Source organism: Taudactylus pleione, unplaced genomic scaffold (genome assembly GCF_031769625.1).
Source record: "Taudactylus pleione unplaced genomic scaffold, aTauple2 ptg000518l, whole genome shotgun sequence".
Classification (NCBI taxonomy): Eukaryota; Metazoa; Chordata; class Amphibia; order Anura; family Myobatrachidae; genus Taudactylus; species Taudactylus pleione.
The window spans coordinates 4,993,128-5,019,975 of NW_028284920.1; the positions used below are offsets into that span (position 1 = coordinate 4,993,128).

The window sequence follows — 26,848 nt, forward strand, 5'->3', positions numbered from 1 at the left end:
TCTTGTAGCCAGAGTTGAAACTTCAGCTTTGATAGAGGCAACTGCTTTGTCGAGTTTAGTTTCAAGAGAGTCCTTAAAATCCGTAATGAGGGAGCGAAGAGCTAGAATGTCTCCTTTAGTGGATGGGGTGGGTGAGTGAGAACCATCCTTATCCATGGCAATGAAAGGGGGGGAAGGGGGACCCCTTTGTTGAGAAGATTTTGTGCCTCTCGTGAAGTGAGCCCCTTGTTTAGGAGTCTTGGTAGTAGATTTCTGCATGTGTGGGCCACCAGTGTCAGGGTTGCCAAGAGAAAAAAAAAAACCCAGAGCCAGTAAATATATCAAAAAACAAAAATAACAGAGAGAAAAAATTAAATATATAGGGGATTAAAGCACCCAGGGGATGGGGGACATGCCCACTTAATGTGTCATTGTATTCAAATAGGATTAAGGACCTGACAACTGAGAAATAGAGAACCGTAAATAAGTTGTATAGCGCTGTTCAAGTGCAGCCTGATAGTGGATAGTAGGTGCTTAGTAGAGAAATACAATGGGTGATGTTATTACAGTGAGAAACTACAAGGTGGAGCCTGAGTCTGAAGAGTGGAATCTTAAATTCTCATAAAGCTGTTACTCCTGTAGACATAAAAGGAGCCGTATACACACCCATAGATATAGACAATAATAATAATAATAATGCCCCCCCACTGCAATATTCAGGGCAAATAATATCACCAGATAGTTATAGTGCATGGCCAGGTGAAGTAGAATGGGCTGCACTATGGAGAAAGCACCCAGGGGCTAGGAATAATCCAGCAGGCTAATAAGCAATACCTGCATGCAGATCAGAGAGAGGAAATAAGCCTCTGACAGTGCCTTGGGGGTGAGCTGCACTGAGAGCAGCAGACACGGGTCAGCCTGCAATCAACAAGCCCCAGGAGCAGACCTCAGCAGGTACACCAGGGCTTAGCACAGCTGAGGGGACCAAGATGGCTGACAGTCCCCAGCTCCGGAGGTCAGCTTCGGCAGTGAGAGGGTTCAGATCCCGAGACATGAGGCAAGGTACCTGGGGGGGAGATCGCAGGTCTCCAATCAGGGCAGTCACACAGAGGAGGGTGGCTGAGTAGTCCTGCGCGCCCCAGCGCCATCACCTCCGCGATCGTCAGGTAGGCTTCCAAACTCGTGGTCCCGGCTTGTGGGAGGGTGGAGGGCCGCAACCCGCAAGGAAGATAGGAGCTCCTCCCCCGGCTCCGCGATCACCACCACCCAATGTGCGCCCGGTGTAGGATACCGGGGAGACGCTCCAAGAGCCAGATGGCACTTGTGGAGGTACCGTGACGTTATCACATGGAGTATTGTGGTGTCTCCTCTGCATGTGCCATTCCCCTGAGCAGATGGCTATAAAACCTCACTTGTTTTTACTCACACCCCTTAGAGGTTCAAGCAAAGACGAGCTAGGTTTTCCTACTATAATAACCTCCCGTCTGCACAGTTGCACAGTATGTGAACCTTAAACTTAATTTAATCCCTACCAGTAATGTTTTAACTGAACTGCTTTTTTGAATGGATCATCTTATATAGTTGTAATACTTTGTGCTTCAACAGAAAGAGACCAACGGCTCTGAAATGTTTTCTCCCAAAATTCATAATTTTGGCTCCCATAACTGCTGATAAACCATATCTCTACTACCGGTTTCCATTTATTGTTAACCATGTTATCTTCACCTCAAACCACATTAATTTATCCAAAGTATACTGTCCCACCTTTCCTAACTTACTTCCTGGAGTTCTGTAGTTGCGCTAGGAAAAATACAGGGTATGATGATGCAGTTTACATAATGAAGTGGGTGGGGAAATCTTCAATCGCCACTTTGTCACTCCTTAACCACTTAACTGGCTAATGTCTTTTTATAACAATGCCCCCAAAATTGATGATTTTATTTTATAATCAAATTCTGTAAATAATATCAATTTAATCCTGATTAAGTATATTTTTTTAACAAATATGCAGATTTGCCAGTATAATTTTACCTAACATCTTTCTCACAAAACAGAAGTCTTTAGCACAGCACTTATATTCAGTAATCACATTGTTTCTCAACAGGTCTCTAGCCTGTTCCCCAGGTAGTGAGAGACTGGCTACAGAGACTGGCACTCCTTTTTATCAGCCTCTCACAGGTAGCCTTGCAATCAAGGCTGCTAGGGTTCATGGCCAATTTTGTAGTGATTCAATGTTATTATATTGGGGCTTTATCAAACCTCTGTATATGGTGTAGCCTCAATACTTCACCTCTCCCATCCCTAAGCAACACTTTTTGGGGTTGGCTGTCAATCCTGCCTCAAGTCCAACACTGCTTGTATTTTGGGTAAGTGAGACTGCCAATCAGGACTATAGATGATTACATCATCAAGATAAACAGCAGCATATTGTCTATGGGGCCTTACAATTTTTGTCCATCATCCTCTGAAAGGTGGCGGGTAACCCAAAATGGCAACATCTTATATTGGACTAGTTCCCTAGCAATTGTCTTTGTTGATGTATTGCGCAATGGTAGCTGGTAGCGTAATCCATTAACACCGCTGCTAACCCATGCTTGGAAAAGGGAACATTTCAGACTCGGAACATTCCCACTGCCACTGTATCAGTAACATTAACAAAAGGGCCTGGGTTACTTACTACTTACTTCTGTAAACCAATTGGGTTTCCCACAAGCTGTTTTCTCAGAAGCTGGTTTGATATTTTAAGGTCCAAAAGAGGCTCACTCACTTGCGCAGAACTGCAGACAGGCACCGTAGATATCGGGCATAATGACCCTTTCCACAATCTGTGGCTCTGCCCTGTTTGAGTCTCTGGCTGTAGCCACTTCTTTGTGTGAAGGATTAGGTCATGCATTTGAAAATGGGTAGGTTTATCCACTTAGTATCCCCAGTAATAAACTTCTTGTGTTCGAACAGGCATTATGAAAACCAAATGAGTTAGAATGAGTTGTCATAGTCTTTGGCATCAGTAAAGCTCAAGTCAAATTATGTATTTTACGATTACATTGACAGGAAGGGTGCCAACATGACTGCCCACTGATTCTTAGGCCAACTTTCCCTCCAGCTGTTCTTTTGAAAGTTGTTAAATAGACTTCAACATCATCACTCTTTGGGTCACTCTTTGTCATCTTTTGCAGAAATTGTCTATCCCGTATGGAGCTGGAGCGATTTGTGACATCCTGGAAGCATTTCCAGACATGGCTGCTAAATGCTGCACCACTTCTTTTAAGGCTTTGTGGTCTTGGTGCTGTTGCCCCCAGATCTCCTCAACATTCAGCTGCTCCAGTGCCTTTGTACAAGTAACCGCAGCTAGATTTATTAGCAGCACAAAAATAAACGAAACATATAAGTAAATACTGGCCTTTCCATCTCTAACTAAAATAAATTATTTTCTCTCCTAGAGTCAAAGGACCTCATGTCCCTCTGACAAAACTGAAATCTTTAGCACAACAATTAGATTCAGTAGTCACTGTCTGTCCGATTCTAGCTAAAAAAAATAATTAACTCTCTGAGTGGACGGACCTAACTTCTCTCTCACATAATAGATGTCTTTAGCCCAGCACTTATATTCAGTAATCACATGGTCTCTCAAGAGGCCTCCGACCTATTCCCCAGGCAGTGAGAGACTGACTTCAGAGACTGACACACCAATTATCAACCTCTCAAAGTTGGTCTGGCAATTATGGCTGCTGACATGTGGGGGTTTATTTACGAAGTATCAGGTTTTAAAATCTGTTCGTGTTAGGCCCGATATTTAAAAGGGCAGTGGTTTTACTAACAAGACACGGCTAGTAAAAGTCTTGTTCTTTTAAATATTGGGCTTAAAAACAAACAGAACTGAAAGGTTTTACAACCTGACACTTAGTAAATAAATCCAGTGAAGTGAATACCATTGATTATGTTGTTATAAAGGCACGTATCAAGGGTTTGTGTATATTAGCCAGCAAGTGAACAGTCAGTTCTTGAAAGTGATGTGTTAGTAGCAGAAAGAATGGGCAAGCGTAAGGATCTGAGTGACAAGTCTTGTGGAATATTCTTGGTATGCAGTGGTTAGTACCTACCAAAAGAGGTCCAAGGAAGTACAATTGGTGAACTAACAATGGAGTCATGGGCCCCCAAGGTTCATTGATGTTTGTGGGGAGTGAAGGCTAGCACTTCTGGTCCAATTTCACAGAAGAGCTACTGTAGCACAAATTGCTGAAAGAGTTAATGCTGGCTGTGATAGAAAGATGTCAGAACACACAGTGCACTACAGTTTACTGCATATAGAGCTGCCTAGGCACAGACCAGTCAAATGAGCATGATGACCCATGTCCACCACCAAAAAAACAACCTACAATAGGTGAGCATCAGAACTGGGCCATGGAGCAATGGCAAAAGGTGGCCTGGTCTGGTGAATCTTTTTTCTTTTACATCATGTGCTCGGCCGGGTGAGTGTGCATCATTTACATGGGGAAGAGATGGCACCAGGATGCGCTATGGGAAGAAGGCAAGCTGGTGGATGTGGTGTGAGTCTCTGGGCAATGGGAAACCTTGGGCCCTGTCAAGTTGTCTTTCTAAGGAAGCCGCCAATCATTCTGGGAGGCGGAGAAACGCCTTAAAGACCCCCACATTTATACACCACCGATGTCCAGACCTATTTTACTTAGGACTCAGGAGCTGCACATCTGCCACTTTCTTTGCATGGAGCTGGTGAGATTCACCTCTTGTTCAGGGCATTAAGGACTCCAGCACTAGGAGACCCTTTTCTTGCTCATGGCTGATGGCTAACAGCCTTAAGAACAAAGAATTTAAGAACAAAGCAGGACCCTGCTTGTGAGAGTTTACAGTCAGACATGGGTGACACAGAGGGGAGAGACAGTGAGCAAGGAGCATGGGGCAGTGAGTTAGAATGGATTAGGATGAGAGCTGGGAAGCTTTGATATAAAAAGTGGGTCTTGAGAGCCCGTTTGAAGTTTTGTAGAGGGGTGGAGAGTCTTATAGTGAGAGGGAGGGATTTCCAGAGGAAAAGAGCAGCACGGGCAAAGTCTTAGGGTCGAGAGTGGAAAGAAGTAATCAGTTGGCTGGAAAGCTGACACTCATTTGTAGAGCGAAGGAGTGTAAAGGAAGATAAGGTCCGAGATGTAAATAGGAGAGTATTTGGTTAGGACTTTGTAAGTAAGTGTGAAGAGTAACCTGATATCCCACTGTAGCACTCCAAAAAAGTAATGTATTGCATCCCTATGCCATTACAGCTCCTCACTGGGATGTAGTTGGGATCCCGGCACACAATGCCGGTGGTCGCAAATCCGATGCCCGAATCCCAACAAGGGTCAGAATCCTGGTTCGACAATCCTGGCGGCCGCGGTCCCAAAGGTAAGTCTTAGGGTTAGCCACTAGGGGAAGAGTTAGGGATAGACTACGGGAGGAGAGGGTTAGGGTTAGGCTGCGGGAGGGGGGGAGGGTTAGGATTAGGCTGCAAAAGCAGAGGGTTAGGGTTAGGCTGCGGGAAAGGTGGGATAGGGTTAAGGGAAGGGTTAGTTTACTTACCTGTAGGCATCATCATTTCAACCGACAGGATTCTGGTGTCGGTGTGACTCCACCTTTTGTATGAACAGGTTTCCCGAGCTGTCAGTCACTGCCTCTTTGGTGAGAGAAGCACCTACCACCTAAATGGCACCTGCTGCAGAGAAGTGAAAAAGTGACCACATTCAGTTAAAGTATAAATACTCCAGTTTTTTCATGTACACTATTCAATCCAGTGATACACTGCATTTACTATATATTATTGTCAAATATGGCTTTGTTTTCAATTAATTGTTATAAAACAAACTTTAAAAAAAAAATCCTTTTCATTCCTTCTCCTATCACTCCTCATGCTGCTGACCTGAGAAAGCTGCCAGTCACTGATGAGGCCATAGCAGTGTGAAGCTGCCCTGTCTGCAGGTGGATATTTAGCGTTATGCTTTTAGAAACTGAGGGCCTGATTCAGACCCTTTCGCTAGGATGCGTTCACACGTAGCCGTCAGCAGCCAAAGTATGCAAATCCCGCGATCGCTAGCAAAACATTAACACGCCCACTATGTCTTGCCGTGCGGTATGTATTTAGACACCCACCAGCCTGACACAAGACGCCCACTTTCCCTTAGTGACACACGTCATCTCCAGGAAGTGTATTAAACAATCGGTAACATCGAGTAACATCGGACCCATACACAGCACTTGTGGCTGACCATACCCTACCGCAAGCACTGCTGCTGTGTCTAATTCAGCCATGTGACATGTATGCTGACGCTACATTTTAATTATGCATGCCCCTGAAATGGCATTCAGACGCACAGACACGCCTGCGTTCGCGCCACCTCACCCCTGTTACCATTGACCACCCACAAACGGCACGTCCTGTCACTCATTCCAGAGGGTGCGAACGTTTCCCGATCGCATGGACTAGTTCGTGCACTGTCACTGCGTCTTGTACGCATGCGCAGATTGCAAACATCGGCAGGCTACGTGCGAATGCAGCCTAGCGAACGGGTCTGAATCAGGCCCTCAGTGCAGAGAGATGAGATCACAGGGCTGCCGTGTAAATAGTTCTCTCCACATGTCTTCTCTTTGAGAATATTCTCTAATAGACTTATCAAGGAGCATTGCCTGAAAGTTTCCGTATTTATACTGATTATTCTAGTAAGGTCATTCCTCTCGACCAAAATGATCACGCCTCTGTGTTTAACCATCTATGAATAATAATATTTTTTTTCATTTGCATGGAAAGCCAGACATCAGGGAATGGAAATAAATTACAGGTAGTTAAATAACTGAACAACTTGTGGGACAATTTACTAGCAATATACATTTCCTGTTGTGTGCTTAATCTGAAAATGATGTCTAGGCTAATCTAATCTTTTTCTACACACGCTGACCTCCTCCTGAGTATCTAATCCTAGATTAAACCTCGTCATTCAGCAGTGAGAACAAGGATATTTACAGGTTATTATGTAGAATTAATTTTACCAAAATACTAGAGATTGTTAGCCTAACTAGGTGAGTCACTACCCACAATTCCTAGGTACCAGTGATTTCATTTATCTTTTGGTTCCTTTGTGAATTATGGGAGACCGCTCCTGAATAGCTGCCCGTCTATAAAGAAGATGGGCTTGCTGCAAGTCAGCTAGTTCATTAGGGCCGTGCCCTAGCATAATGTAGCACCTCTTTGTTAAGGAGCTGAAGGGAATCTGATTAGTTACATGCCTTATGTCCACAGAATGTAATACTAAGGGCAATGTGATGTTCTACTGCAAAAAGTGCTCCTCTTCCTCCGAAGGCACCCAGGATTGGGTAATGATATAAACTGGGGAGGGTGAGAACACTAATGCAGTAGGAGTTTTTACAAATGCGGTAACCTCATTAAAATAAATACTTTGTTCAACAACCATACAATATGTGTTGGTGACATATGGGACACTCCTACTAGGACACGGTCGGTGTCCAATTTGGTTACAAATAAATTGGACAAAAGCTGTCTGTTTGCCCCTCAGGCCTAGCGGCCAGATTATATCTGAATCATAATAACCGTTAGCATGGTGAGAAACTGACCACACCAACAGACAGTGTAATCTTCTGCCATGTTAACCAAAGTGCCCAATAATGATCATACCCATTCTGATTGTTATTGGGTATTGTGGCAATTTTGGATCCATAAAAGCCTAATAATAAATAATACATTGCAAATAATCAGTTTAACTCTGCACATGGTGACAAGGCAAGAGTCTTAATTGTGTGCATTAGAAGGACAAACATAAGGCAGCAGATTTGTTGTATTGATTTATTTATATAACTATGTTCTTATACTTGGAACATTGATTCTGCCACAATAGATGTTCTCCTTTTGTAAACACATCTAGAGGATCAAGAATAAAACTACAGTCCGTTATGTTCCATCTGAGATGACGAGTGTAATTCATCACTTAACATTAATAATGGCAGATTTTTGTGATATTAATCACTGGTGCTCTCTTGAATTATTTGACATCACTTAAAAACATGCTTTTGGTTACAACATACACTATTTCTGCTGTAAAACCTTTTAACAGTGATCAAGGAAATTCTGAAGTATGAGACATGTTTGACATAAAACCTCCTATTTTAAAGGTTTAGTATAGCTCCTTTGCCCTTCCTTCGGCTCTGTTTCGTTTTGAAGGTATACTTCTTACTACTGATGTATCCTGGGAATTTTAATATGCTAAAAGACTATATACCACATCTGCTCCCTATATTACTGTGATTGCAAATCATATATGCCATTTTATAGGTTCAAAATATAACGTCACTTTATAAGGTACCATGGTAAACCACTAAGTTGAGTTGGATGCATTTTATGTAAAAAAATGCAGAAGCACAATGTGGCTGAAAAAGTGATGCAGTCACATGTGTATGCTGAGCCGGAGACATTTCAGTATGCGTCCGTGTCCAGGAGTCAGGTAGCCAGTGAGATCTGTGAGGGGAGGGGCGTGACATAGTCCAGCACCCACTGTGCTTGTGCAAGACAGATATTTAGTAAAATTATATACTATATACTGTGTCTGACGAAGCTGTTTAACACAGAGAAACGCGTTAGTCGGACCCCACTTTGGATCAAGACTCTGCACGTTTTTCACTGGACATACCATTGTACTGCTGTCCCCCAGTCACCCAGCCGGACTTCGGACACATCTCCAAACAGGATTATAGGATCTCCCGCTGCACCACGCACTGAGCTGCCTAGCTGCTGAGCTGTCATCACTGTTGGGAGATGCCACCTGTTCATACCATTCCTGAACATCCGTGGGACATGGACTGCTATTAAACCCACCTACAGGATTGCAGAATTCCCCCTGGAACATTGCACCAAGCTGCCCAGCTGCCGAGCTGACATTTTCATGGGGAGAAATTAAAGCACATCTAATACAGCGTGAGACACGGATCATTAACCACACCAACCTGCAGGTAAGGTAACTCTGAAATCATACAGTGACGTGCTTGGGAACCCTCACATTTCCCTGCTTGGGATTTACCAATCCAGTTCATTTTCTATATGTTGATTCATAATTGATTCATTGATCTTTTTAACCTTTTATTGTCTGCATCAATCCCAGTATACATATTTTTTTCATATCATATGAGCTATTTATTTATGATCATCATTGACAGTATTTATTTTACTTAATATGTAATGTTGATTAAATTTTATTTCCATTAAATATATGTTTTTTATACATCTGCCTTGTGATAGGTTAATTAAGCGTGATCCCCTATACACACTGTCTATCCATTCTCTCTAAAAAACAAATCCAACACAGTTTGGGCTATCACCATCTTTCCCTCTACTATATACTGTGTGCATGTATATACTGTAGCAGGGAGATCACGGTGCCACAAGTCAGAGGCAATACTCACCACTTGATTACCTGGGTGTAGGCTGGCTGTCAGGTCCAGTCCAGGTTTTGCAGTGTGCTGGGGTTCCCAACCAAGCAATCATGAGCTCCATCTTCCGGCTCCCGCAGTGAATGATGGGAGAGACGTTATGACGTCTCTCCCATAATACAGAGTGGGCCGACCTGGGAGGACGGAGGAGCTAACGGTGGCGGGAGCAGGAGCCGCAGCAGGGATTCAGGTGAGTGTTTTTTTTCTGTTTTTTACGTGTGCATCTTTGTCTGCACTGCTGGGGGGGACCACTACTGGAGGCACTGCATCCGGGGGGACTACTATTGGGGCACTATAACGGGGTGTTCCCGGTGGAACGAAATAAGGTTCTTGGACACAGAAAGTTAATTAAGCCACACAAAAGTATCTTGAAAAAAGATGCAATTTATTACAACAAATAAGATATTAAAGAATAATAGTTACTTAGCTTCGGAATATAAATGGTTACACGATCTAGGAGCCTCGTCTCTCAGAATAGAGTTGGAACTAACAGTTTACTGGCCACCAGCTGCAGTCTGGCCCAGGCATTGGGCAGGCCACTGGAATCTCCTTTGTTCTTCGTTTATATAGTATCCTACTTGTCATACCCATCTAACTCTTACTAATATGGACATAAACATACTTCAAGCTACTCTATTGGTTAACTATTGATAAGAACTTTCTAAAACTTAACGCAAGCGTATATCGCAGTAGACAACGCCTAAAAGATTTATGGCCTGTCTGCTTCCACATTCCTGTACCATTTCATGCCTGATACACCACTTCATGTCTTACACACATAAGAACCATGAATAGAAATGGCTGTCAGTAGCCATTTTGCTATCCCAATACACGGGGGAAACCACTACTGGAGGGGACTACTACTGGGGGTACTGCATCGAGGGACCACTACTGGGAGCACTGCATAGGGGGGACTACTACTGGGGGCACTGCATAGGGGGAGCACTGCATAAGGGGGGACTACTACTGGGGGCACTGCATAGGGGGGACCATTGCTGGGAGCACTGCATAAGGGGGGACTACTACTGGGGGCACTATATAAGGGGCACTGCATAGGGGGGACCACTACTGGGGGCACTGCATAGAGGGTGACTACTACTGGGGGCACTATATAAGGGGCTTACTACTGGGGGCACAAGGCCACTGCACAGGAGGGACCACTACTGGGCACTGAATAGGGAGGACCACTATAGGGGGCACTGTATAAGGGGCACTGCATTGGGGAGATGACTACTGGGGGCACTGTATAAGGGGCATTACTGGGGCCTGCATAAGGGGGACCACTCCTGATGGCACTGTATAAGGAGCACTGAATAGGGGGGGTAACTTCTGGGGGCCTGCATAAGGGGGACCACTACTGGGGGCACTGTATAAGGGCACTACTGGGGGCCTGCATAAGGGGGACAACTACAGAGGGCACTGTTTAAGGGCCACTGCATAGGGGGATCACAACCGGGGGCCTGCATAAGGGGGACCACTACTGGGGGTACCGTATAAGGGGCATTACTGGTGGCCTGCATAAGGGGGACCACTACAAGGGGAACTGTATAAGGGGCACTGCATAAGGGGAATCACTACTGGGGGACCTGCATAAGGGGGACTACTACGGGGGGAGCACTGCATGGGGGGACTGTACAAGGGGCACTGCATTAAGGTGCATATGGAGTGGAGAGGAATGTTCCCAGAGTGATGAGAAAGGTGTGTGTGTCATGTTGACACACCCCATTTTTCGATGGCCACGCCCCTTGTGACATTTTTTCATGTTGACGCCCCATTTTTCGATGCATGCCTGTGGCACGCGCACATATGAGGGGGCATCATTTTTCAATTTGCCCTGGTCTCCAAACACCCTATTTACGCTACTGCCAGAGACCCAGGGGAGCTGTGGCAGTCGGCTGTTTTCCGGCACGTAGTGTGGTGCTGGGTGAAAGCCCGAGCCGCACAGCAGCTGGGTGGGTGAGTAAGGTGAACCGACCCGAGGAAAAATCGGTTTAAAATTTTTCATTTTGTGCTCTTTCCTGCAGTTGCACTAGCAGGGAGAGGGTTAAGTTATTTGATTGTTGAAATGCAATCCTAATTGGTTTGTGTGCTTGGTTAAAGTTGTAAAGTACAATTAAAGGGGAATTTTTTTTTTCCTGACGCGCACACACACAGAAGTGTTCCTGCTATAAGTGATTGTGTTAAAGTAACTTAAGAGAGAAGTTGTTTCTCTTCACTTTTACTTTTCGTTTTCCCATATTAGTTAGCATTAGCTAACAGTGGCTTATGATAAGGGAAGGTAAGTTTAAAATTACTACGAAACCTGAAACAGTATGGAAGAAATTCTCAGGGCTATCACAAATGTGGCCGCAGGCCAGCAAGCCCAAATACAACTGCTGCTATCCCAAATGCAGACTCAGCTGGAAAATAATAAGCTGATGCATAGGGAGTTAGTGCAGCTCAGGAAAGCAGGTCAGTAGCCAAAGGTTTTGCAGAAAATAGTAACTTATAAAGTCGCCCGCATATTTGCAGACCTTTGAAAGGACTGTAACTCGCCTGGGTTGGCAGAGGGAAGAATGGGTCAATAAGTTGGCCCCATATTTAACCGGGGAAGCTTAGAAAGCATATACTGACCTGCCTGAGCAGCATGCCACTTCTTATACCCAGCTGAAGACCACTATACATGCTAGAATAGGGGTGACATGAGCGAGCAATGCTCAAAGGTTCTATTTTCCCCTTCAGAAGCACCCCAAATCCACCTAATAGAATTGGCCAGGCTGGATAACGCATGGTTAAAGCCAGAGGTAGATGCAGTGAGTCGAGTGGTGGAAATAGCCATAGATCACTGTATACAGGGTTTGAATCGAGGAGCACAGAGGTGGGCTCTGCAGGCTGATCCCCAGACCTTTAAATAATTGGCTACAGTTATTGAGCGGTACCTCACACTGGGGAAAATGACCAAAGTGCCTGACTGGGACCCACGACCTGTACCCAAGCCACATACCCGGGGTATAACAGAAGCTATCACAAGGTAGCCCGTGGTAGTCTATTATGAATGTGAGGAGCAAGGACATATTCGTTGTGATTGCCCAAAGCAGTCCGAACCGATGGAGTGCAGGACAGGCAAAGTTGCTAGACCAGATATCAGTATGTGCACCGGGCTTTCTTCCCCCAAAGAGTCGATCATGTACCGAGTGGCAGTACAAATTGAGGGTCGAGAAGTCTGGGCCCTTGTAGATACTGGGAGCGAACTTTCCATCGTATTAAAAGGGCTAGTTCCAAGGCTAGCGGATTAAGTATTACCACCTGTAAGGGTGCTTTGTGTGCATGGGGCCACGGAAGAGTATTCCTGAGTATATTTTCCGCTAATAGTTAACGGACGAGTCCTACACATTGTGGACACACTGGCCCAAAATCTCTATACCCCCTGATATTAGGATGGGATTTTCCCTTACTAAAAGAAATATTGGCCAGCCGAGCCAAAGAAGAGCTACCAGTGACTAACTGTCAGCGCGATCCGTCCGCAGACCTCAGTCTCTCCCAGCGTATTCAAAGCCAAGAGGTAAAAAGACTGAGTAACCGTTCCGGAGATGAAAATTCGGGCTGACTTGTCATCTCGCTCCTTGACCAGGAAGATGGCGAAACCAGTAATGGTCACCGAACGACCAGAGGACAGCAGTCCAGAAGATGACTGGTCACCTGTTGAAAAGAACGTATCTTTGCGGGACTTTGCACGTGATAAATTATATGATAGTAATCTAGTAAATGCTTTTCAAGGTATTGTAGAAATAAATGGCAAAATAGAGAATGCCTTGCCTTCAGAAGGCACACCATATTTTATGTTGAAGAATGATTTGTTATATCGTGTAACCTATGTATAAGGCAAAAAGTTGGAACAGTTGTTAGTTCCCCGAGTATCATTGGTACTTAAGGTTGCTCACATGCAGCTCTGGGGAGGGCATTTAGGGGAGGAGAAAACCCTCCAGCGAATACAAAATAGATTCTTTTGACCTGGTATACACGCCGCGGTAAAGAGCTATTGTCAGGAATGTGCCATCTGTCAGAGAACAGCTCCCAAACCCCAATTTAGAGCTCCCTTGCTACCCCTGTCAGTCATTACTGTTCCATTTGAAGATTGGAATGGATTTAATTGGTCCAATTGAATAATCAACTAGGGGTCACCAATACATACTGGTAATATTAGATTATGCTACTAGATATCCCGAAGCAATACCTCTAAGAAACATTAAATCCAGTACCATTGCTCAAGAGCTTATAATGCATTATTTCAGTGTGCTCGTACCTAACGAGGTTCTAACTGAACAAGGAACCCATTTTATGTCCAAATTTATTAAAGACCTGTGTTGGTTGTTGGGGATAGAGATATTAACTACTTTGGTCACTCACCCCCAAACCGATGGTTTGATAGAGAGATTCAACTAGACTCTCAAACAAATGATTAGACAGGCCATCAATCAAGATAGTCGAGATTGGGATTAACTGTTGCCCTTATTGATGTTGCAATACGGGAAGTGCACAGGCTTCTACAGGTTTGAGCCCATTTGAACTACTGTTTGGGAGGCAACCCTGGGGAGTGCTAGACCTGCTAAAAGAAGGGTGGGTACAACAACAACCCGTAACGTGGTACAGTTTGTGCCACAACTGTACAGACGGTTAAACAACTAAGGGCCTGATTCAGAGCCACTCGTAAGCGGCCGCTCGTTCGCTCCGAGCGATGTTTGCCCAACTGCGCATGCGTACGGATCGTTATACGCATGCGCGAACCAGTCAGTGCGGTCGAAATTCATGTGCTCGCAAAATAGTGAATGCCTGATAATTTGAGTGACAGAAAGAGGCGTATATGGGTGGTAACAGGGGAAGGTGCTTGAAAACGGGGAGTGGAGATCCAATCGCAGGCGTGCTTAAAGGTCAAAACGGGCGTTTTATGGGTGTGCATAATTAAAACAGCAGCGTCATTGACCACGTCACTGGGTTATTTTATAGCCAGAACTGCTCGCAAAATTGTGGTAGCAAAAACCAACCACAAAAATAGCGAGCAGCTCATACCCTGGTCGATGTACTCGATTAATCAAATAAATAGTGGAGATGACGTAGGATGCGAGCGGCCAGGGGGGCGTAGTTTCTCAAAAAACGACCGCAAGTTTTGTTCGCTCGTTCAGACCTAGAGGCGTGAACAGACCGCAAACAGCGAACGGTTCATTTGAATATCCCCCCCTATTTTCAGGACGAGCGAGCGCTAATTGCGTCCGGCTCTGAATCAGGCCCTAAATCCCTTAGTTAAACAGCATATGGAGCAAGCCCAAAAGCAAAAAAAAAAGCAACTGTGATGTAACTGCCGTAGTTCGGTTCTTCAACCCTGGGGACAAGTGTTGGCTCTAGTTCCCAGTGCTGAGAGCAAACTGTATGCTCATTGGCAGGGTCCATATGAGGTTATCAAAACAGTAGGGCTGGTTAATTATATGGTCCAACAGGAAAGGAGGTGAAAGGCTGAAGAGATCTACCATATTAACCTGTTGAAACCGTGGCGAGAGAGTATTATGCAAACCTCAGGTGTTGCTATTAAAACTCAGTGTAGTACCTATTGAAGAGAGGTTAAACACCGACCAAACACAGCGAGTTATAGAAATGGTAGGTTGAAATCAGGATGTGTTTTCCCCCATTCCAGGCAGAACGCAAATCATAAAACATGACATTGTCACCCCACCTGGGGTTATTGTAAATCAAAGGCCTTATCGCATCCCTGAAGCCAGAGGAGAAGCCGTAAAGCGAGAGGTAAAAGAAATGCTCCTGCTGGGAGTAATAGAAGAGTCCAATAGTGAGTGGAACAATCTTATTGTATTAATGCCAAAACCCTCAGGGGCTTTGAGGTTCTGCAATGATTTTAGAAAGTTGAATACGGTTTCTAAATTTGACTCTTATCCCATGCCACGAGTTGACAAATTAGTTGAGAATTTGGTAAAAAACCATTACCTGACTACCTTAGACCTAATGAAGGATTATTGGCAAATTCCCCTAACAGAGTCAGCTAATGCTAAAACAGCGTTTTCAACACCAGTAGGATTGTTCCAATATCGGGCGCTACCTTTTTGGCCTACATGGGGCCCCTGCGACCCTTCAATGAGCAATGAATAAGCTAAGACCATGCAGCTGCATATTTGGATGATATTGTGATCTTTAGCCCAGACTGGGAGTCACAGCTCTCAAAAGTAGAAGCCATGCTTAGCTCCTTACGGGTTCATGGGTTTACTGCCAATCCCGAGAAATGTGCCATTGGTATGACAGAGGCTAAGGACCTCATTCAGAGTTGGTCGAAGCGGCCGCACGGTCGTACGGGAAAAGGGGCCGGATATTCAAATGATTCCCTCGCAAGTTGCGTCCCTAAGTTCGGATCGGTAGTTGGCCGACCTAGGGGAGGAAGTGGTCGGAAATTAAAAAAAATATGCCCCCTTCTCGTACGCATTGCACGTCATCTCCGGGCATATAAGGATTAATCGAGACCATCGGGAACCATCGGAACTGATCGTAGAGCTTAAGGTTGACCATACCCTCTCTTAAGCTCTACAATCATGTCAGTGTAAAAACCTCACATGTCACATGTGCCATGACGCTACTTTGTTAATTATGCACTCCCATAAACCGTATGCACTCCCATAAAACGCCGTTCGCATAATTAAGCACGCCTGTGTTCGGATCTCCACTCCCCCGTTTTCAAGCACCTTCCCCTGTTACCACCCACAAACGCCTCATTCTGTCACTCAAACTACCGACCTGGCTGTGTTAAAGGAGAGAGAAATTTCTGATTGTAGCGGCTAGTTTGCACACGCGCATTGCGAACTTTACGCATGCGCAGTATAGCGAACATCGGTAGCGTATGACCGTGTGGCCGCAACGACCGACTCTGAATGAGGTCCAAAGTACCTTGGGTATGTAGTTGGCCATGGGCAGGTAAAGCCTCAGATGAATAAAGTGGAGACTGTATCTTCATGGTCCAAAATAAAGAACCTTTTTAGGGTTAGTGGGCTACTATCGTAAATTTATTTGTGACTTGTGACCAGAGCAGCTCTACTAACCGACTGAGGAAAAAAAGTCCAGATAAGATAGTCTGGACAGATGCTGCTGAAGCAGCTTAGAAAGATTTAAAAGGAGCCTTGGTTTCCGCTCCTGTGATGCAGACTCCAGACTTCAAAAAAAAGTTTATCCTTCAAGTTGATGCCTCCGGAATAGGGTTGGGAGCAGTATTGTCCCAGGAGGTAGAAGGAGAGAAGAGACCAATTCTGTGTCTGAGATGTAAAATGTTACCATGACAAAAGAGGTAGAACAGGAGTAGCTCGCAATTAAGTGGGCCTTCGAATCCCGATGATACTACCTGTTTTGCAGGGAATTCCTGTTTGTAACAGATCATGCACCTCCTCAATGGATGCATACCAAGAAAGAAGTAAATGCTAGGCTTAGTCGTTGGTTTCTGGCATTACAGCCATATTAGTTTATAGTACAACATAGGTCTGGAAAGCTGCAAGGTAATGCTGACGCCCTGTCTTGAAATTACACCCCTCAGATTTCCCCAGAGAGGCCCATGGTGAAGCTAGGGGAGGGCGAGAGTAGAAGAAAGGAGAGGAGGTTCACAAGTACAAGCCCAAAGCGAGATGGGCAAACAGGTGAGTTCCATTGGGAAATTGTCAGCTTTACCAAGGGGGTTGAAGCTTAGGAGGAGGGTTTGTGGCAGGGAGGTCACGGTGCCACAAGTCAGAGGCAATACTCACCGCTTGATTACCTGTGTGTAGGCTAGTTGTCAAATCCAGTCCAGGTTTTGCAGTGTGCTGGGGTTCCCAACCAAGCAATCAGCACCAATAGTGAGCTGGGCTTAAGGCTTTGCTGAAAGCAGAGCACAGTGCCCCTGCCGCCAGACAAGCTGGCCAGGTGATAGGCTGGGGGTGGTGGTTAGCATTAGGGTGCCAGAACCTGGAAGGTCCACAGATTTTGTGCATGCTGTTTGTAAGCCAGAGTAGTAAACCTGGTACTGTTACTGCTTTGTCTTGTATTATGTTTGTGACCTGCAGAAATACCAGACTTGATGCTTGTTGTGTAGTGGCTGTTAAACTGAAGTGAATAAACAATCCACTTTTTTACCATACTGCTGGACGTGATTCTTCCCACCTTGTGACAATACATATGTGTTTATAACTCATAAATCTTATAGAAACATTTTTGAAAAATGTGTTAATGTGCAATGATTGGCTAACAATGTGGGATACTGGACAAGACATATCAAATTGTGGATCCCTGGAATAATTTGTTGTGTGACTGTTTTCCATGCTGATATATTGAGAATAGGATTACCAGGAAGAGAGCATGAAAGGGAAATACTGTGGAGTTAGGAGAGTAGCAGCTGATTTTCTTTAAAGCAGCCTGCATCTACTTAAAAACAAATGAAACCCAATAAATTAAAATATTACTGTAAATCTTCATGCAAGGAGCATTTACAGTAATTATGAGTTTCCAGTTTCTATGACCTCATCTTTTGCCATCTGAGAGCTGCCATAACGATGTCTCTCAAAGTGAGCACTAATGTGCTGAATATTCTGCAAGCAAAAAAGCTTCTATTATCTCTGCAACAAAAATCTTCTGTCTGTTCTACTTAATAAGTAAACGAACTCACTTAGAGCCGTATTTAATTAGAAACGAAATGCCGAGATCTGCGAAAAAGTATCGCCGATTGCAACTTTTCGCTAGTCGTAAACTTATCTCCATATCCAATTCCAAATACTTTTTGCGTACGCAGAAATGCAATGCAGTGTAATAGGCAAAAAAGATTCACCTCTGAATAGCAGGAGAAAAGAAGTGCATTTTTTTTATTTTGGGGTGCAAAGGTGGGGAAACCACTAAGAGCCCTTGGAACAGGCCCCCAAAGGATAACTGCATCAAAAAAAAAAAAAAAAATGAGGAACACCTCTAAAAAGTAGTTAGAATTTGGGGGCGAAAAAGTACAAAGTGGGGGTACAAACATCAAAAGTAGCAAAATAGACTTTTTGGGAGTCTGCAAGTATGGGTTTTTTTGATTGTAGGTGCTTGCTTAAGGTGCGTGTTTTACGTTTTTTAAAACTTCACTTTAGCGACTTTAAAATATGCTTGCACCCATTTTCAAGTACCCCAAATTTGACAGGACTACTTATTTTCTCCATAAAAACTGCTTAATGCCATTCTTCACCACTTGTGCAAAGACGCTAACTAGACGCAATTGTACCAACTTAAGTACCCCAAACAGTTTTAGCAGGGCTAATTGGGCACTACTACATTAATCTCAATGTTTCTGCATCTTTTTGAGGGTGTCAGGCTGATTTCCCCGATTCTGCCAATACTTTCTGCCTGTTCAGTCTTCGCGTGTCGCCTTTTTCGTGTCTTTTGGAATGAAATAGGGCGAATAGCGGGTACCCGCACAATAAGTTTCCGCTGCTAAAAGACGTGATGTAGCCGAAAAGTCCGGCAGGCGAAACTTTATCGCGTACGCAAAACTAATTGAATACCACCCTTAGGGCCTGATTCAGCGCCACTCGTAAGCGGCAGCTCGTTCACTCCAAGCGATGTTTGCCCAACTGCGCATGCGTACGGATCGTTATACGCATGCGCGAACCAGTCGGTGCGGCCGAAATTCATGTGCTCGCAAAATAGCGAATGCCTGCTAATTTGAGTGACAGGATGAGGCGTATGTGGGTGGTAACAGGGGAAGGTGCTTGAAAACGGGGAGTGGAGATCCGATCGCAGGCGTGCTTAAAGGTCAAAACGGGCGTTTTATGGGTGTGCATAATTAATACAGCAGTGTCATTGAGCACGTCACTGGCTTATTTTATAGCCAGAACTGCTCGCAAAATTGTGGTAGCAAAAACCAACCACAAGAATAGCGAGCAGTTCATACCCTGTTTGATGTACTCGATTAATCTAATAAATAGCGGACATGACGTAGGATGCGAGCGGCCAGGGGGCGTAGTTTCCCAAAAAACGACCGAAAGTTTTGTACGCTCGTTCAGACCTAGAGGAGTGAACAGACCGCAAACAGCGAACGGTTCATTTGAATAGCCACCCCTATTTTCAGGACGTGCGAGCGCTAATTGCGTCCGGCTCTGAATCAGGCCCTTAGATATTTCAGTAACAGGTATAAAAAGTGTGCTGTTATACACATTGGGGATGATTCTGGGGTGCATGCAAGCCTGCTGCAGATTCAGCCACATTGCGGTCACAGAAATAAATACATATACAGGTATTCACCTGTATTCCGGGTTGACCACATCTATGTGACCAAGACGGATCCCTGCTTATGCTCACCTCTGAATAGCCTGCATTTCCATCAGCATGCTCACCACAGGCCCATAGCACACTTATATGACGTGCGAACGCCCAGGTGCCACCCAGTTACACCCACACTCACCTGCAAATGGATATGTGGCTGAGATGTACACGACTAGGGATGGACTGCTTTGTGGCAACACCCCACAGTGGCAATGCATCACAAGGGCGTGGCCACGGCTCACAGGGACGTGCCGGCGAGTCACAGGGCATGGCCTTGCAGCACACCCCTCTCTGCATGCCGGCCAAGCAGAACACAGAGAGGTGGAGCTGCTCAGCCAGGCTTTTGGGCTGTACTGTCCATCAGGCCATCGAATGTTCTGGTATTTGCCAGAATTGTCAGATGGGCAGTCCGGCCCTGCATACAACTCTAAGTCACCTGTAATTGCTCTAAGTTGCATATCCTCGGTTACAGATCTAGGGTCTGATTCAGAGACCGACGCTAATGTAATTGTCTTGCAGATCAAGCGATTGTTTGCCATTGCGCATGCATATACACTGTGCGTGCGCTGTGATCGCCTTGCGATTACGCACGCACAGAGGAATCCATCTCCAAGTGAGTGACAGACTGCCTGCATATGGGGGTGGTAATGGGGAGTGGACAGGCGTGCCTGTCTGTTTAAACGCCGTTACATGGGCGTGCATAAATTAGCCACTGCGATAGCATAAGCAGCTTTGCGTGTCAGAAGAGCTCCCATGGCTGCGGCAGGTCAGACCTGCCACAAGGGTAAGATGTCCGCCGATGTATTTTGATTTTACCGATGTTTACATAGGTATGCGTAGTTGCACGCAGGTGAGAAGGCAGCAGTGGTCGTCTTAATGCTCAGGTGATCTTTGCTCACATTTGCTTATTTTAGCAACTGCGTTGCGTACGGATATGCAGCTAGGATCATTGTGAAAAATAGCAAGATCCGTCGAAGAATCGACTTGTGTGTAAACTCTGAATTAGCCACCTAGGTGTTGACATGACAGTTTGACTAGGAATATGGGTAAGAAATATATAATTGCGCAGCATGGATGGTGTAATGCTTATCATTACTGCTTCACAGCACTGAGGTCTTGGGTTCCAATCCCATTACAGCCCTAACTGTGGAGTATGTATATTCTCCCTGTTATTGCGTGGGTTTCCCCCAGGTACTCTGGATTCCTCCCACACTCCAAAAATATTATTTCTCCTTATACAGTACCCCCAGTATGCTATGCCCCCAGTAGTGGTCCCCCTTATGCAGCTCCTCATTAGTTCCCCTTATGCAGTGCCCCCAGTACTGGTCCCCCTTATGCAGTGTCCCTTATATAGTGCCCCCAGTAACAGTCCCCCCTATGCAGTGCCCCCAGTAGTGGTACCGCCTTATGCAGTGCCCTTTATATAGTGCCCCCAGTAGTAGTCCCCCCTATGTAGTTCCCCCAGTAGTGGTACCCCCTATGCAGTGCCCTTTATATAGTGCCCCCAGTAGTGGTCCCCCTTATGCAGACCCCCAGCAGTGATCCCCCCTATCCAGTGCCCCTTATACAGTGCCCCCTGTAGTGGTCCTCCCTATTTAGTGCCCCCAGTAGTGGTCCCTCCAGTGCAGTGCCCCTTGTGCCCCTAGTAGTAAGCCCCTTATATAGTGCCCCCAGCAGTAGTCTCCCACTATGCAGTCCCCCCCGTAGTGGTCCCCCTTATGGAGGTCCTCAGTAGTGATCCCCCCTATCCAGTGCCCTTGTACAGTGCCTCCAGTAGTGGTCCCCTAGTAGTAAGCCCCTTATATAGTGCCCCCAGTAGTAGTTTCCCCCCCCCAGTAGTAGTCCCCAGTAGAGGTTCCTCTTCCCGATGCAGTGCCCCCAGTAGTAGACCGCCCCCCAGTTGTAGTCCCCCACCCCCAGTAGAGCTTCCCCCCAGTAATGGTGCCAGCCCCCCCCCCCCCCAACCCCCCCAGGGCAGACACACAAGTAAAAAAAATACACTTACCTGAATCCACGCTCCGGCTCCGGACACTGCTCCTGCCACCGCACGTCAGTCCCGGGCTGGCGTGCTCTGCATTATGGGAGAGACGTCTCTCCCATTACCCACTGCAGGAGACGGCTCCAGCCCGGCTCTTGCAGTGGGCGCTGCAGCAGTCAATGATAGCCTGTCTGACTCTCATTGGCTGCTGGTTAACACACACATCGCCACCGCGCGGCGGTGATGTGTGTGCAGCAGCAGCAGCCAATGAGAGTTTGTCTGACCGCCACTGCGCTGGCGGCCATGAGTGTGTTGAACTGCACAGCCTGAGCCCGCCTCCCACCCTCCTACTGGCGCTATTGTGTAGCACAGGGCCAGCGCTGGGCGCAGGGAAGCCTAGTGCCGTTCCTGTGTAAATGTGTAGCGCTGCCTGCACACACTGCGGTTGGCGCTACACTGCCTAACTAGGGCGGGCCGGTACCTACGCCAAGAGCACATGCCCTGCTCGACCCCCCTTAGTTACGCCACTGGTTAGATCACTACATATGTGGTAGGGAGGTAATTAGCTCACCACATACATAGTGTGTATGTGATAGGGAGGTTAGTTAGATCACCACATATGTGGTAGGGAGGTTAGTTAGATCACCACACATGTGGTAGGGAAGTTAGTTAGATCACCACATATGTGGTAGGGAGGTTAGTTAGATCACCACATATGTGGTAGGGAGGTTAGTTAGATCACTACATACTGTATGTGGTAGGGAGGTAATTAGCTCACCACATACATAGTGTGTATGTGGTAGGGAGCATAGATCGTAAGCTCCACTGGGGCACAGACTGATGTGAATGGCTAAAGATTCTCTGTAAAATGCCATATGAATAACTGCGCTATATAAATAATTGCAGAGAAACTTCAGAATGGTTTTCTGTGTGGACAATGCTGCTGGGACATTAAAGGAAATGCAGTACATTAGTCTGCCCGTCTCTACATGATATCATGTTTTCTGGTTTAATTCTACATTTTTGTGTTGTTTCCTTACAGAGAAGTGGTTTCTATTAATCACTTCCTGGAAGCAGCAGCCGAAAAAGAATTCCATGGAAAAAGGAGACTCCAGCAGTTTATTGAGAACCTGCTTCAACGAGTTGAATTTGCAGAGAAGCAGCTGGAATTTTATCAAAACCGTCAGATCAAAAACAGTCAGCCCATTGCTGGGGATGCTATGGTAAGAATGTACAATATGCTTTCATGGGATTGCATTTAATGTAGGCAAATTAATGACATTTGCTCATTCAATGGTATAACATCAAGACCTGAGTGTTTACTGATGTTGCAGCAGATACAGCAATTAAGGTTAGGCTATTTATAATGTACTTGTGTTAGTCAGATAGGCAGCAGACATGAGTATCAATGATAACATGGCAGAACAAAGAATTGAGTGAGAAACTGCACCTAACAAGAGTAATTGCTAATTTGAATTTATTCTTGTGCTGAGCACAGTAGTACATACTTGCCTACTTTTGAAAAAGCATTTTAGGGAGATTGTGAAAGCAGCACCTATGAGCGCGGCAGTAAAGTGGGCGTGTACTACTACAATCAGGAGGCGTGTCATAAAATGTAATTACATCCAAATGTAAATGAGCCCCAAAGGAGTCAGTAAGATCTATTTGTTGATGAAAACACACTGATACTTTTGCAGAAAATGCATGTAGCCATAGGGATCATTGTGCCTTATAACCAATGCAAGGAAATTATACTAATGATCCCATTTGAATGTATATATCTGTTTTTTTTTTTTTAAATATAACAGCTTCATAATGGGGGTAAGGTGCAATCAGGGAGATTGGCAGACTCTTCAGGGAGACAGGGAGTTTACTACTATTTCAGGGAGTCTCCCTGACAATGAGGGAGAGTTGGTAAGTATGCAGTAGTATAACAAAACTAATAACAGCAAAAGCTGCAATAAATACATATCCAGGTTCAGGAATGATATTACTTTATGCAAATAGATAACGTCAGGAATTTTCTGCATATAAATCATTTTCTATAATTATCTTCAAAATATGCATCCAATAACGGAAGTTGAGCAATAATCTGATGATAGTTACAGAACTAACCGGCCCCATTAAGAAGTCTAACCGTGCCGTTCTTCTATCTGCCCTTGCATGTCTTCCTGCACTACACCGAGCAGCCACTCAGGGCCGGAGTAATAACTAGCTGGGGAGAGAGGGTGGTGTGTGGACATGATTTAGAATAAAGGGGGGTGGGGTGGGGGGGGAGTGGATATGATACACAATGTCAGAGCTGTTGTATAACTGTGTAATGAAGATACAGCATGCATGCTGCCATATTATCTTCATGCACGTGGTGTCCATACACACAGGTAGGAGATTTGATAGTCTGTTGTATAACTGTGTAATGAAGACACAGCATGCATGCTGCCATATTATCTTCATGCACTTGGTGTCCATACACACAGATAGGAGATTTGATAGTCTGTTGTATAACTGTGTAATGAAGATACAGCATGCATGCTGCCATATTATCTTCATGCACTTGGTGTCCATACACACAGGTAGGAGATTTGATGCATGTTGTAGCAAATTGGATACTGAAAACCACAACAAAGGGCCTGATTCAGAGCCGTTCGCTATTTGCGGTCGTTCGTTCAAAAACAAGGGGTGGCTATTCAAATGATCAGTTCGCAAATTGCAGTCTGTTCACACCTCTAAGTCTGAATGAGCGAGCAAAACATACGCTCGTTTATTTGTTAAAAACGCCCCCTGGCCGCACGCACCATACGTCATGTCCGCTATTTATTAGATTAATCGAGTACATCGACCAGCGTATGAACTGCTCGCTATTCTTGTGGTTGGTTTTTGCTACCACAATCTTGCGAGCAGTTCTGGCTATAAAATAACCCAGTGACGTGGTCAATGACGCTGCTGTATTAATTATGCACACCCATAAAACGCCCGTTTTGACCTTTAAGCACGCCTGCGTTCGGATCTCCACTCCCCATTTTCAAGCACCTTCCCCTGTTACCACCCACATACGCCTCATTCTGTCACTCAAAATAGCAGGCATTCGCTATATTGCGAGCACATGAATTTCGGCCGCACTGACTGGTTCGCGCATGCGTATAACGATCCGTACGCATGCGCAGATGTGCGAACATCGCTCGGAACGAGCGTACTGCCGCTAGCGAGTGGCTCTGAATGAGGGCCAATGTTCAATGTGTAATGTGTTATTATAGGGGTGTTCAGATTTTAACAATCCCCATGCTTTCTGTGCTGCTGTCTCCATGTAGCAAATAGTTGTGACCCTTCCTCAATCCCCCTATTATTACATGTAGGGAGTTCCCAGGAACGTATTGCATTGTGAGCTCCATCTTCCCAGTCCTATTGAGTGGAGCTGATAAAATATTGATGCAATCTGTGTTGCAAGCTCACACTGCAATGTGGTTCCTGGCTGTGGCTGGTGGGAAGTGTCCTCTTTTTCTACATGTGTGTTGGGGGGGGGGGGGGACCAACAACCACATTTGGGATAAGTGACAGAAATTTGGGCATACCATAGGTGGCCAGCGGGGGTACATATGGACTCTAAGCTGTCCCTGTAATGCAACAGGCAGGGAATTATGAGGCTGCCTGTTGCTGAATGGGGTCCTACAACGCAGTGTTTTGTGGGAGATCAAACAGGAAGTGCCTGGTAAGTATGGGGGGGACATGGAGAGGGGCAAATGGAGAGAAGTGGAGGGGGACAATGGAGAGAGACGGAGGGGGCAATGGGAGAGAGACGCAGGAGACAGTGGGAGAGACAAGGGGGATAATGGGAGAGTTAGACCAAGGGGGCAATGGGAGAGAGACGCAGGAGACAATGGGAGAGAGACAAGGGGCACAATGGGAGAGAGAGACAGAGGGAGCAATGGGAGAGAGACAGGGGTCATTGGATAAGAATAGCATAGTTTTCTCTTTTTTCTTTCTTTGTTAAATCCTTATTACGTTATTTTGACCAAAACACTTAAAAAAATTTGACTGCTCAGTAATTATTTTGGCTTAAGGGTGCATTGAAAAAATGATGGAGACTCTAAGGGTGCCTCAAACTAAGAAAGTTTGGGAACCACTGATCCATTCTGAGTCGTGCGCATGCAAAGTGGAGTCCTAATTCAGTCACATCTCCTGCACCTAGCATGAGGTAGGAGTAAGGCCAGTGATAGTGATGACGCTGCTCTCATGGATGAGGAGTAGGGCTGTATCTCAGAGTACGGGTATAGCTTTATTAGTATTCAGTTGTAGGCGACAGGAATTGCATTTGCATTATGTACAACTCAGAATCAGGCTCACAGTCTGTATCTCCCCTGTTCCATAAAGTTAATTGGAACATTCACAAATGTACATGCTGTGTATTGGGGAGTGCCTTCCATAAGTGGAGGTGGGCAGATTGTTAGAAACAGCAGGGAGGGACTACGTTACGAGTATATTATACTTTGTTACACAGAATAAATACATGCCCTCCAGCCCGTACCGCTAGTCTCACGGTGTGTTGTATGCCAGTGTATTCACCAACTGTTACCAATTTAGAAATAAGTTTCTGAATATTTTTCTTGACTGATTACTAAAGCCTAATGACAGTCAATTTTATTACATCTTTTCCAGGATGATCTTTGCATGCCAAGCTCTATCATTTGTCAGTCACAAGTTATGCCCCTTCCGTTTGGTGCAAGGTTAAGTACCCAAACAAGGGCGCAGCTATAGTACAGTAGGTGCAAGGGGTGCAGCTGCTACGGAGCCCGGGCCATCTCCAGGGCCTGGCCTTCCCCCTGCACCTAGATACATTGCACCACACAGCTACAAAGCGAGGGGCAGGTGCTCACCTCCTGAGCCCTGTGAGCGGTTTCTCCTTAGCGGTGGCTGCTGGCACATCTGCTGTCCCTGCCGCCTCCGTCTCTCTTCACTGATGCAGGAGAGATGAAGCCCGCCAGGACAGCAGTCAGATGTGCCTGCAGCACCACACTGCTAAGAAAGGAGAAGACACCACCCACGGGGCTTAGGAGGTGAGAGCCCGCCTGGTCTGTGTCATGCACAGTAGGGAAGCCTGTGGAAATTTTGCTATGGGGTACACATAGGTCTAGCTAC

General features: G+C 45.5%; 1 protein-coding gene across 2 annotated transcripts in view; it reads left to right on the top strand.

The window, feature by feature from the left end:
- Window positions 1-26,848, top strand: part of ZNF365 (zinc finger protein 365) — a 77,952-nt gene that overhangs the window by 43,310 nt on the left and 7,794 nt on the right. For both annotated transcript variants that reach the window (XM_088450482.1, XM_088450483.1), the window contains one exon: window positions 22,758-22,938. In XM_088450482.1, coding sequence (XP_088306608.1) covers window positions 22,758-22,938 — 181 coding nt within the window. The remainder of the gene's footprint in view (window positions 1-22,757; window positions 22,939-26,848) is intronic.